General features: G+C 34.0%; 1 protein-coding gene across 2 annotated transcripts; it reads left to right on the forward strand.

Moving 5' to 3' along the window:
* Positions 1-1,019: 1,019 nt before the first annotated feature.
* On the forward strand, positions 1,020-10,402 carry LOC107601617 (integrin beta-2-like). Of its 2 annotated transcripts, XM_016293863.1 has the most exons (16): positions 1,020-1,150; positions 2,191-2,248; positions 2,756-2,847; positions 3,517-3,709; positions 3,830-4,000; positions 4,509-4,750; positions 4,949-5,104; positions 6,500-6,595; positions 6,875-6,964; positions 7,074-7,208; positions 7,343-7,530; positions 7,900-8,132; positions 8,223-8,439; positions 8,807-9,012; positions 9,373-9,536; positions 9,650-10,402. In XM_016293863.1, exons 2-16 carry the CDS (start codon positions 2,194-2,196, stop codon positions 9,713-9,715), a joined length of 2,304 nt encoding a protein of 767 aa, XP_016149349.1. In that variant the 5' UTR covers positions 1,020-1,150; positions 2,191-2,193; the 3' UTR covers positions 9,716-10,402. The 2 variants fall into 2 exon arrangements, with proteins under 2 accessions (XP_016149349.1, XP_016149348.1); XM_016293862.1 differs by lacking the exons at positions 1,020-1,150; positions 2,191-2,248; positions 2,756-2,847; positions 3,517-3,709; positions 3,830-4,000 and adding an exon at positions 4,228-4,395.
* Positions 10,403-12,792: the final 2,390 nt, after the last annotated feature.

The raw sequence follows: 12,792 nt of genomic DNA on the forward strand, positions 1-12,792 counted from the left end.
AGTTGCATACCACCTGGGGGCACTCCACGTACCACAGATTGAGAAGCACTGCATGTGGCACCCACTGTTAGCCTACACACCAACAACACATGTTATCATAGGTTTTCAGACTAATGACTTTTATTTAAAGCATCTTAGAAATGAGGAACATCACAAGCGGTTTATCATACAAAAGCCAACAATTCTTGTAGTACCACAATACGTTTCCTAGTAAGCTAAAGCAGAGGTACACTCTGGTTATGAAGAACCATTTTAGGTTCCTCAAATAGCCTTTTGGTGAACAGCTCTTAAAAGTCTAAAGAACATTTTAAAAATCTGAAGAAACATTTTTCAAAGAACCTTGGAGGTTCCATTGATGTTAAGGGGATAGTTCACCCAAAAATGAAGGTTAAATAATCATTTACTCACCCTTGTGTTGTTCTAATGCCATATGCATTTATTTATTTTTCGGACCACAAAAGGAGATTAAAAAATATATAAAAAATATCCCGCACATGCTTGCCCATACAATGGCAGTGTGTGGCGATCAGCATCAAGCTTTTTTAAAAAGAAGCAAAAGTATCACAGAGTGGTCCCACGCGACATGTGTGAGTAAATGATAATTTCATTTTAATTTTTGGTTGAACTATCTCTTTAAAGGTTCTCCATGGAACCATATTCCAGTAAAGAACCTTTGTTAAGAGTGAAGAGCAAAAAAGAGTGAAATTTTTTTTTGTAGAAAGTCTACAAGGCACAACAGCAAGAAACAGTAAGTTTAACTGTAAATGACAAAAGAAAAGGTGGTGAATGGTCATGAAAAAGTAAAGTATGACAGTTTCTAACATCAAAAAACCATGCCTAACATATCTTACTAAGGCGCTCAGTAACATTTCCTGTTGTAGGAACTTTTATTCTAAACTCGTTAAGTTCAAACTCTAGTTGAATACATGGTTTTTATTTGCATTGTCTCATCTCCACGTTACCCCAACGCCCATTTTTTTCTCAGGACTTACATCACTCTACTTCCTCTCTGCTTTCCTGTCATGTATGAAGCAGTTTGCTAACTTTCTTTCAGTTCTGAAGCAACTGTGTTCTGTTTGAGGAAACCAAAAAACCTCTCATAGCCGCTTATGACAACTGTATCTCTCTAGGGCGTTGCATTTCGACAACAGTAAGTAAGGCCTGTTTGATACCTGATTTTTTGCATTTTGTACATGACTAATTCTTTGTTCATTCTGATCTGTTGTAGTTTTAATAACAGTAACTTCAGCTTTAAGAAATAGTTTCATAGTTTCTATCTGCTCAACCGTTATTTCACTAATCAACTCCCACCGAGTATTACCAAGGATGAATCAAATATTAATATTGATTAACATTAATCAGTAAACTCTAGGATGGCTATTTTCTCACTTCATACAGTAAGGATAATTTAATTATAAAGATTTGTATAAATGGCAATATCAACTGCATTTATTAAATTCGTGGAGGACTATGGTAGATGTTGAAGACAAATAACTACATCATAACTAAAGGCAATATATTAAAGGAATTATAACACATTATTATTTTATTTCTATGAAACACAAAATAAAATGTTAACCAAAATGTCTGAGTTGCTTTTTATCATACAACAAAATGGATGTTGATTTATACAGTTAAAAAAAGTATGATAAAAGTAGTCTGAAGTTGTACACATGAGAACGTTTTAAGCTTGACAGTATAAATAAGCATCTAAAATAAAGTCATAAAACCAGCATTTCTTTATGTTCCTGTAAGCATTTGACATTGCGAAAAGTGGTGTAAAGCACCTACATCTGGCTGTAGAATCGACAGTGAAAATATAGCTCTTTGCGTGGGAAACTAAGCCATGTTTCATTGGGTGCTTCGGTAAAACCACTTTGAGCCAATAAATGTCAAGCACACAGGTCATTTGACCATCTATGGCTGTCACTTTTGTCTGAGATGTGTCAGCCACATCATACTGACTGCTGCTAAAAAAAAAAAAAAAACCCATCTGCTTTTTTTCAAGTTCACACTTTTCTGTTTAATGCCTTGCACAGTTGCTGCAAAACTGCACATGTACAGGAAAGGTTTGTATGCATTATCAAACAGATAGCAATGGCAAGCTCATTTCTCATAATTTTCGATAGTTGTTTAGGAAGCTGAAATATGAGGAACTATGATAAAAAAAACAATACTGTTTTACACTAGGAAATGCTTCAGGCAGTGTGTCTGAGGGGCCTTCTCCTGTTGTTGGTGGGAAGACAGGGTACGTACACTGCATGCACCTTGTGCAGATGTCCTTAACCTGGATTTACAGCTGTGTCCAAAACCTGAAAAATACTGCCTGTGCAGGTAATATACAGAGGTGGTAATAACCTCCTTTACTGCCTATGATATTCCACAATCCTGTGCATGCAGTTTGTACAAAAAACAAAAATGGTGTCTGATGTTATGGTGGATTGGAAGCCAATCAGAAACCAGTTTCAGAAGAGCACAGGGTTTTTTTGGGGGGGGGGATTTGGACACAGCTAGTCCTTGTTTGAAGAATTTTGGCTCTGTTCCAAAACCTGGTTCTAACTAAAACATATATACACACACACACACACACAAACACACACTGGGTTTTGGAACAAAGCATGTGTCTCACAAATAAATGCATTTTGTATTTATGTCTTTTAACTACATTAATCAGAGCAAATATCCAGGATGCCGAATCATGCAAACAAAATAGACTGTTTCAAGGCATAACTGAAGTTTAAACTTTGTGTTGCAGTCTACACTCAGGAACCATGTTTAAAAGCTTCAGTAAACACATGTGGAGACTGCATCAAATCTGGGCCCGGCTGTGCCTGGTGTAAAGACTTGGTAAGCGCTGCTTAATGGTTCTTTTGTTAATATTAGTGAAATCGATTTTCAGGAAACCTGTGAAACACCATTTAATTGGCCTTTGGTAAAATATCTGACTGTCTGAACTCAGTCCATGCTAATATAATATGAAGTATATAATATTTCAATCCCTCACATTGCCAGAATTTGACATGCAGCATAAAATCTGGTCCACTTTCCAGCATATTCTGACTAAGAATTTAGATGATATTTAAATCATCCACACTATGAAAATACCACACTAACACAGAAATATTATAAATATGGCACAACAATTCACTAGTAACAACTGATAATAATTTCATAGATAAAAAAAACTAAGTTATGCTCATGAATATCTCGCTTGCTACTAAGTGTCTCAAACTCCAGTGAACACTACTTGTTCACAAGCATTCGAATTATCAAGAAGTACCTTTTAAATGCGATTTTATTGATTGCAACAACAACAAAAAGAGCCTCAAAATGTCATTGCAGCCAGACAATCTAACGGGAGCTTGCAAGTTTTACTGTTCATTGTCAACTATTTGATTTCTAACATTTCAAAGTCAAATTGGAATATCCAATGTTGGTTTGTTCAATAGTCAACAGCTTTTTCAAGTAAAGAAAAATCTCCTTCATATAATGCTCTCTGTCCTATTTAAACCACAGAATTTCACCAAGACTGGGGAGCAGGAAGCAGCACGTTGTGACACAGTTGCTGTGCTTGAAGAAAGAGGATGTTCACCCACTGGCATAATAAATCCTAAAAACGATTTTATAAAAATTTCAAACAAGCCCCTGAATGCTGGTAAAAATCCAGTGCAGATCCAACCACAAGAAATACAACTGGATCTTAGACCAGGTGTGTTACATTCTTACAAATCTACTGTATAGCTTAACCCAAACAACTTTGCTTTTTAATTTACGTTTGAACCTGACTATCAGAAGAGAATAGAGGTGACTGAATGTGTTGTTTTCTCAGGGAGGCCCTACACTTTTCAACTACATTTTAAAAGGGCAGAAGGCTATCCAGTAGATCTCTACTACCTAATGGATCTCTCATACTCCATGAAAGATGATTTGGAGAATGTGAAAAATCTGGGAAATAAGTTACTTGAAGAACTCAATAGGATCACTGGCAATGCCAGGATAGGTAAAAGTATTTAAATATATTTACATAAATATATATATATATATTATAATATTATACATGTTTCCGAGTTGAAAGATTAAGGCAGTGGCTTAATGAACCTCTTGGTGTGTTACATTCTTACAAATCTACTGTATAGCTTAACCCAAACAACTTTGCTTTTTAATTTACGTTTGAACCTGACTATCAGAAGAGAATAGAGGTGACTGAATGTGTTGTTTTCTCAGGGAGGCCCTACACTTTTCAACTACATTTTAAAAGGGCAGAAGGCTATCCAGTAGATCTCTACTACCTAATGGATCTCTCATACTCCATGAAAGATGATTTGGAGAATGTGAAAAATCTGGGAAATAAGTTACTTGAAGAACTCAATAGGATCACTGGCAATGCCAGGATAGGTAAAAGTATTTAAATATATTTACATAAATATATATATATATTATAATATTATACATGTTTCCGAGTTGAAAGATTAAGGCAGTGGCTTAATGAACCAATCTTCCCGATGCAGGCTTCGGTTCGTTTGTTGACAAAACACTTCTTCCATACACCGACACCAATGAAGCGAAGCTCCAACGGCCATGCTCAGATAAAAATGAACCATGCCAGCCAGCATTTGGCTTTCAGCATGTGCTTTCACTGACAACCGATGGAGGCAAATTCAAAACTATGGTAGCCGAGCAGCATATATCTGGAAACCTGGACCCCCCAGAAGGAAGCCTGGATGCTATCATGCAAGCCGCGGTCTGTGTGGTGAGACTTCACACTACATGCATAAGTGGCAGAAATTTATTTGGCTGCCATATTAACAGGTTACATCATCCACACCATGTCACACTGAATTATATTTAATGCAGAGTGAAACAGGCAAGATATTATATGAAGCCTGATTCATGCATGATGTTCTTTATCATGTAAATAAATTGAAAGCAAAATGTGTTACCCATGCAGAAAGAGATCGGGTGGGGAAACAGCACTCGACTGCTGGTGTTGGCCACTGATGATGGCTTCCACATGGCAGGGGATGGAAAACTTGCTGCCATTCTGGAACCAAACAAAGAAACCTGTCAGCTGGTCGACAGAAAGTACAGCAAGAGCAGCCTATGGGTACGATGTAATACTTTATCTTAATAGTATTAATACCATATGTTTATAATATTTATTTTAAAAACATTTGAACTACACCAAGAAAGTCAAAGGCCGGCTTATTATCGTTAACAAAGTACTGAAAAATAATTTTCAGTATACTTTACATATAATAAACATTAAACTGAAATTTAAAAAAAATTATTTTATTCCAGCAAGTTGCCTAGGCAACATTGCTCTTTTTTTGTTTAAAGTACTAACTAAAACTTAATAAAGACAATTTATTTATTTGGCTGCCATATTAACAGGTTACATCATCCACACCATGTCACACTGAATTATATTTAATGCAGAGTGAAACAGGCAAGATATTATATGAAGCCTGATTCATGCATGATGTTCTTTATCATGTAAATAAATTGAAAGCAAAATGTGTTACCCATGCAGAAAGAGATCGGGTGGGGAAACAGCACTCGACTGCTGGTGTTGGCCACTGATGATGGCTTCCACATGGCAGGGGATGGAAAACTTGCTGCCATTCTGGAACCAAACAAAGAAACCTGTCAGCTGGTCGACAGAAAGTACAGCAAGAGCAGCCTATGGGTACGATGTAATACTTTATCTTAATAGTATTAATACCATATGTTTATAATATTTATCTTAAAAACATTTGAACTACACCAAGAAAGTCAAAGGCCGGCTTATTATCGTTAACAAAGTACAAAAAAAAAGTACTGAAAAATAATTTTCAGTATACTTTACATATAATAAACATTAAACTGAAATTTAAAAAAAATTATTTTATTCCAGCAAGTTGCCTAGGCAACATTGCTCGTTTTTTGTTTAAAGTACTAACTAAAACTTAATAAAGACAAATTAAAAAAAGAATAAAAATGACAAAACACAACAAAATTAAGATGAAAACAGAAAATATAACAATAAAATATAATTCAAATATTGAATTACTAGATTATTAAACTATAATAGTTTATTATTAGTATAGTTTATTATTAAACTATAATAGTATATTAATGATAATAAAGGAACACTGGCCCGGGGCGAGTTCAATTGTACATTTTTGTACATTTAGATAATGTATCAACATATTGACAGCATCTTAGACATTAAGGTTTTGCATTAGTAAGTTTTAGAGGCATTATACAGTACACAGTCAAATGAATAAATTATGTAATTTATAATAATAAATTAAGAAGTTTTATTAATCTAAGTAATTTGCAAACGCAGGGAAAAAAATGAACCTTTCAATTCCACTAATTCAATATTTTGAAGCCTCAAGGAATTTGTTACCATTTATGTCTCTAAAGTTGTACAAGCGTATATGTTTTAGATGCTATTAGTACCTAGATATCATATTATGTAAACATATCAAAACTATAATACAATCTGTGTTTTCAGGACTACCCATCTGTTGGACAAATAGCTCGCAAGCTGGAGGAGCAAAACATTCAACCAATTTTTGCAGTCACTAAAAAAATGGAAACTGTGTACACAGTAAGTAAAACTTGCTAAAATAAGCAAGTACTGTATATTATCTGTAAAAGAGCAATGAAAATCATAGATTGAGTGCCCTGAAAAGTGTAAACTAGTGTAAACTGACTCTGTGGCACTTTAGCAGTGTTTGGGAAACCTGTTTGACAGTCATTATCTTTGTAGTTACATTTGGTCTATTTAAAACACTTCACATTTTGCTTAATTTTATTTACACGCAATTCACATTAATATTCTTAATAGTGGAAGTACCGTGATGTACTTGACTTGTTTCCTTAACAGGAGCTGAGCAAACTGATCCCTAAATCTGCAGTAGGAGTGCTCTCTGAAGACTCGGGCAACGTTGTCAATCTAATTGTGGAGGCATACAATGTGAGTGCATGGAACTTCCACTTTGCACAACCCTTTTTAAAGTAAAACATTGTGATGTGAGAGCTTTTCTGTTTAACACCCTTATTAATGTCCTGTGGGGTCTGAACAGAACTTGACCTCTGAAGTGATCATGGCTCATGAAGCCCTCCCAGACTTCATATCTGTGAAATACACATCAAACTGTATTGGTGGAGAAAAACCCAGTGACAGGGGGAAATGTGATAATGTGAACATTGGTAAGGAGGTGAGTAAGATTAGTTCAAATGATCATAAATATCATTTACGCAAGTGAAGATGCAAATCTTGGTTTATCATTTTAGCAATATTATACGACTTTACACTGTGTAAATAACCTTACTCTTACCATAATCCTTTCAGGTTATTTTTCATGTGACAGTAACAGTAGAGAGATGCATTACCAGTCAGAGCTTCCTCATCGGGCCATTGGGTTTTAGTGAAAAGGTGAAGGTGAACGTTCAGACTCGATGCAATTGTGAATGTGATGATACCAATCAACCTCATCCTCACTGTGGGGGAAACGGTAAAGTTGTCTGCGGCGGCTGCAGGTAACAGAAAAATATAATTTACTCTTACTCTTTTTTTATCATTTTTTACTGACTTAAAATTCCAGATTCCCTGGGTGACTCTTACAGCATGCCTGGGTCATACCTAAAATACATAACTAAGAATAAGGAATAGTATTTTTCATTCAAAAAAATGATTTATCAAAAATTGATTATCAATAGAATAATATAAAATCTAAATCTTAATATAAAAATATATATATTCAATGAGATGTTTTCTCTGTGTGCGCGCGCGCGCGTGTGTCTGTGTGTGTGTGTGTTTAAAAATTATTAAAATATTCTTGACCTATTGCAGGAGTATATATACAGTATATATGTGAAGTGACATAAGCAACTTCCCCATGTCCACAGGTGTGATACGGGTTACTTAGGACAGCGCTGTGAATGCAAACTAGGCCAAAAGGATGAGGCGTCATTGAAAGCGACGTGTCGGAAGGACAACGGGACCGAATGCGAAGGCAAAGGAGATTGTGTGTGCGGACGGTGTCAGTGTCATATTACAGAGGGTGGAGGCAATTTCTATGGCGAATTCTGTGAATGCGACGATGAGCACTGTGAAAAATTTGACAATAAACAGTGTGCAGGTGATTTGTGTAGCAAAGCTCATATTTAACGTGCTTTGTAGTTTATTTTTTTAAAATACGTTCTTAGTGCAACATGGCTTCATTTTACAGGTCATGGCAAGTGCAAATGTGGTAGATGTGAGTGTGATCCAGGCTACGAGGGCGCAGTTTGTCACTGTGCAAAATCTGATGAGGCTTGCAAGATCGAAGGAAGTGTTTGTTATAACCGTGGGAAATGTGTATGTAACCAGTGTGAATGTGAGAGAGGATACAAGGGGCTCTACTGCAAAACGTGTTCTACTTGCCAACGTCCGTGTCAAGAGTCAGGGTAAGTAAACCTCAGAACAAGTGACCCTGAGCTCTACAAAGCTGCTGCATTATTAACTATTATTAATATAACCAAATAAATGTTTTTCATTAATTTCATAAGTCCAAACAGAGGACTAACTACAACTACTAACTTAGTTTTCCAATGAGCCATTAAAAACATTTCTGCAAGGCATTTCACATATTCTCAGCTATATAAAGTCGGGTATTTTCTATTTTTATTCATTATATTTAATGCAAATGTATTTGTTACTTATTGTAATATATACATAACATACATGAATGTAATATAAAAAATAAAATGATATATGTTAAATTTAATATTTTATGCATTTAAAATGTACTAAAATATTCTTGACCTACTGCAGGAGTTGTGTTGAATGTTTGGCCTTTGGGACTGGTCCGTTTGAGAAGAGCTGCTCTGTAGACTGCAAACATCTGCAACATACGATAGTTGACAGATTGATCAAGACCGACTGTCGAGTCAAAGATAAAGAGGGCTGCTGGATGTCATTTACGATGACGGAACAGCTTGGATTTGACAAGTACTTTGTTAATGTCCTCAAAGACAGAGGTAGACCCAGACACATTATCTGAAATACTAAAACATGTACTAGGTTCTTGGGTTCTGTCATTGTTGTTCACCCTTCATGTCATTCTGAACCCTGCTGTTATTTTTTGTGCGGAACACAAAAGGAGAATTTCTGAAGAATCTTTATTGACTTTATATGTCTTTTCTATACAATAACACAGTTTATAGTGACAGAAAGCTTCAAATGTAGTCAAATTGACTTTTTATGATGATTTTCATAAAATGTACAACATGAGGGTGAGTAAATAATGTCAGAATTTTCCAAAATGTTCCAGTTTCAAAAAGCATCATGTTTTACACAGCAAAAGTTAAAGCTTTCTACCTTTACGTTTCTTGTGTTAGAATGTCCTGAGGGGCCAAACATAGCAGCCATCGTAGGAGGATCTCTAGCAGCTGTGGCGTTGATTGGTCTCCTGATTCTCCTCATCGTCAAAGTAGTTCTGTATGCAAGTGACCTTAGAGAATGGAAGAGATTTGAAAAAGACAGAAAACATGAAAAATCATCTGTAAGTTCTGTTTTCGTTATGCATAAAACCCCTACCTTTCATATTCAGTCAAACTGCCTAAAGCTGCTCAGTATTCATGCTTTTTATTAAGCAGATTATGTTTTCTTCTACAGGGTACCAACCCGTTATTCCAGAATGCTACGACCACAGTTCAAAACCCAACATTTTCTGGAGATTAGTGAGAAAACTTGTTGGTGCTGAACGCGTGAAGTACAGAGTGGATGTGTATAAATGAATCTTTGGGTCTGATGCATGATCATTCAATAAAATAAAATAGCTTTAACTTTTCTTAATGTCCAGTGAGATCTTCAGCAACGTTAGAGAGGCATGAATGTTTGCAAATTATTTGAGATTTATTCATTTGTTTTATTGTATTTTAAATGTTTAACATCATTAAATGTATTTACAGTTTAACATTCAAAAGGCTTTTTTATGTTTTGTGTAATCCTGTACAATACACTGATATTGGATGTTTCAATGTGTCCAGATGCAAATACCTGAAAACTGAGATCACTATGTAATGCCCCCGTACTGCATTTCACAAATTCTTCATTGGCTTTCCACATTATTAAGATAATAGACTTGTTACCTGAATACTTGCATTGTAACCTGCCTATCGGTCTTTCAATGTTCATAACATCCAACATAGTGTTTGAGGGCTCTGTAAATGTCTTAAATATAAATAAAGTTGGAATTACAATTGTACTTTTCAGGAACTGCCTTGGGATTTTATGAATTTGGGTTATGCATTTAGTTCTCGGATGGCACAAGGCCATTTTAAAACTGTAAATAATAAATAAGATAATACTTTGATTTCTATCATTTAGAAAGTTGAAATAAAAACTAGGTAAATAAATGCAAATTACTGAATAAATGGATTTTATGTTTTTGATATTGTAACAGTTTTATATTGTGAAAGTACTTGAGTACATTTTGAGTATGGTTTTCTTTGAAGGTACATTCCATGGTTTCAGATTGGCTTCCAAGGTCCCATAATGTCATGTCTCATGATCTAAAAATAAAAAAAAATTTTTTTTTGACAAAACCAACTGACTATTTAATGACTACAATGTTTAGTTTTTTGGCAGAAATGGAATCATACATAAGAAACAATGACATATAGTCCTTCTAACTCCATTTTTATTCTTTCTTGCACAGAATAGTTGGATATTATAGGCAGTTGTGAGCATCTAAAAAAAATTTAACCCATAAGAACCCGCAGTGACGCAGGTGTCACAAACACTGGTGATTATCTGAAAAGGTCTTTTTAAAGCATTATCCCTCACTTTCAACTAAGGAAGTCCCTAAGGGACATATAAGGAACACACAGGTTCAGTCATGTGAATTTTTGTTGACATGGCAACATTTCCAAAATGTTGGCCTGTCTAATTAGCACATGTTGCAGTGTCAGCAATTTTTAAAAGCGCTTGTTTTTGTTACTAAAGGTATGTTTCAACCCGTGCAACAATTCTAATGTTTTAATAACATATCATAGATTACACTTAACCTGATTTTAATACATTTCTTGAACAAATAGATATAAAACAAGTTACGAAAATATTGTGGTGACATATGTCACATCGGGCTGTAGGTAATTAATTAATTAATTAATTTAGCTGATTTAATTATTTTAGTGTTATGTAGTTACTGCTGCTCATATCAAAGCATATTTGAACAAATGTAAACATAAAAATAATGTCAAATTATTTACATTGATAATGAAATGTATTTTGAAACTATTTTGCATACCTGTAACTAAAACAAGATGTTTATATCATATGTTGGTCCTATTTTAAGGTTATTTTATATTTTTTGTAGGGAAAATAACATGAACAGATGCGATAACGCATAACTGACGTGGTGGTGCGATGAATAAACTAACTCATCTGTTATGCATTGAAGAGATAACACATAACATTTATATTGCATTGCAGTAACTTAGTCTGTTGTGCAGTGAAGAGATAACACATGACAGGTGCTTGTTGCACTGCATTGCATACAATAACTAACTCTGAAGAGAAAAACATTGAAGAGAAAAAAATCATACATGCTGTTGCATAGCAATAAATGCTAAGAGTTTCATTGTTTTGCATATAATAATTAATTTAATGCATTGTGCATAGAATAAATTAAAGTGATAAAGGTGATAACAATGGTTTGATCAGAGTGATCAAGTTTTTATTTCACTGAGCATTGTATTATTTGCTTGTTTACAGTTTTATTGCACAATATACACATTTAGCAATGTTATTGCACTATGTGCATGTTTAACCTCCAGTGTGAGGTAGTTATTTATTTTTATTCAGTTTGCACATTTTCAAGTTGTGAAAAAAAAAAATCAAAAAATTAATTTCTGGTTAAACCATATACTTGAAAAGGTAGAATTTTGAGGTTACAAAATAGTTGTTGTAAAATTTAATGGTCACAGTTATGTGGTTTTGAAATATGTTGTGGCAAAGCAAATAAAATGCAAAACTGTATTACTTCTGAAAAAGGTTTTGTTTTATCTTCACAGAAAAGTAATAATTTGTGTTGTGAAAAAGCAAATAAACAGGAAAAAACAAGAAGTTATTTAGCAAAAAAAAAAACTGACAATTTTTTTTTTTCAACTGAGCAATAAACGCCCAGTGTAACATATATGTAACATTAAATATTTATCATAAACGCCCAATGTAACATATATGTCACATTACAGATCTTTCACAAGGAGATGTTGTATTTCAAAAACAACTGCAGAAACATGTTATAAGTGGTCTATTTGGTCTGTTTTATATGCCCCATAATTTTCCTATAAGGAGAAATTGGTCCGGGCTCCTATGGGTTAAAAAAAAAGTTGTAAAAAAACATCCACTAATATGCTCAGTGAGATTTGTTTTAAAGAAATTAATTTAATTAAGTATTAAAGAAATTAATACTTTTTTTCAGTGAGGATGAATTAAATCGATCAAAAGTGACAGTAACATCATTTAAAATGTTTCAATGTTACAAGAATACACCAAAATCCTAAGCAGCACAACTGTTTTTAACTATGAAAATAATAAGAAATATTTCTTGAGCAGCAAATCAGCATATTAAAATGATTTCTGAAGGATCATGTGACAATGAAGACTAGAGTAATGACTAATGAAAATTCAGTTTTGCATCACGGGAATAAATTAAACATTTAAAATATATATATATACTAATACAAATTTATTAAAATAATGCACAATAATATTATTTTAAAATAATAATTTAAATGTTTTAATAATATTAT

The sequence above is a fragment of the Sinocyclocheilus grahami genome, unplaced genomic scaffold (assembly GCF_001515645.1).
Source record: "Sinocyclocheilus grahami isolate Dianchi unplaced genomic scaffold, SAMN03320097.WGS_v1.1 scaffold308.1, whole genome shotgun sequence".
NCBI lineage: Eukaryota > Metazoa > Chordata > Actinopteri > Cypriniformes > Cyprinidae > Sinocyclocheilus > Sinocyclocheilus grahami.

Excerpts from the sequence above, each read along its gene's own strand:
- LOC107601617 (XM_016293863.1), top strand. The coding sequence starts at position 2,194 with ATGCTTCAGGCAGTGTGTCTGAGGGGCCTTCTCCTGTTGTTGGTGGGA. Across the intron at positions 8,133-8,222 it reads TGACAATAAACAGTGTGCAG|GTCATGGCAAGTGCAAATGT; the intron begins GTGATTTGTGTA and ends TTCATTTTACAG. Across the intron at positions 9,537-9,649 it reads GAAAACATGAAAAATCATCT|GGTACCAACCCGTTATTCCA; the intron begins GTAAGTTCTGTT and ends TTTCTTCTACAG.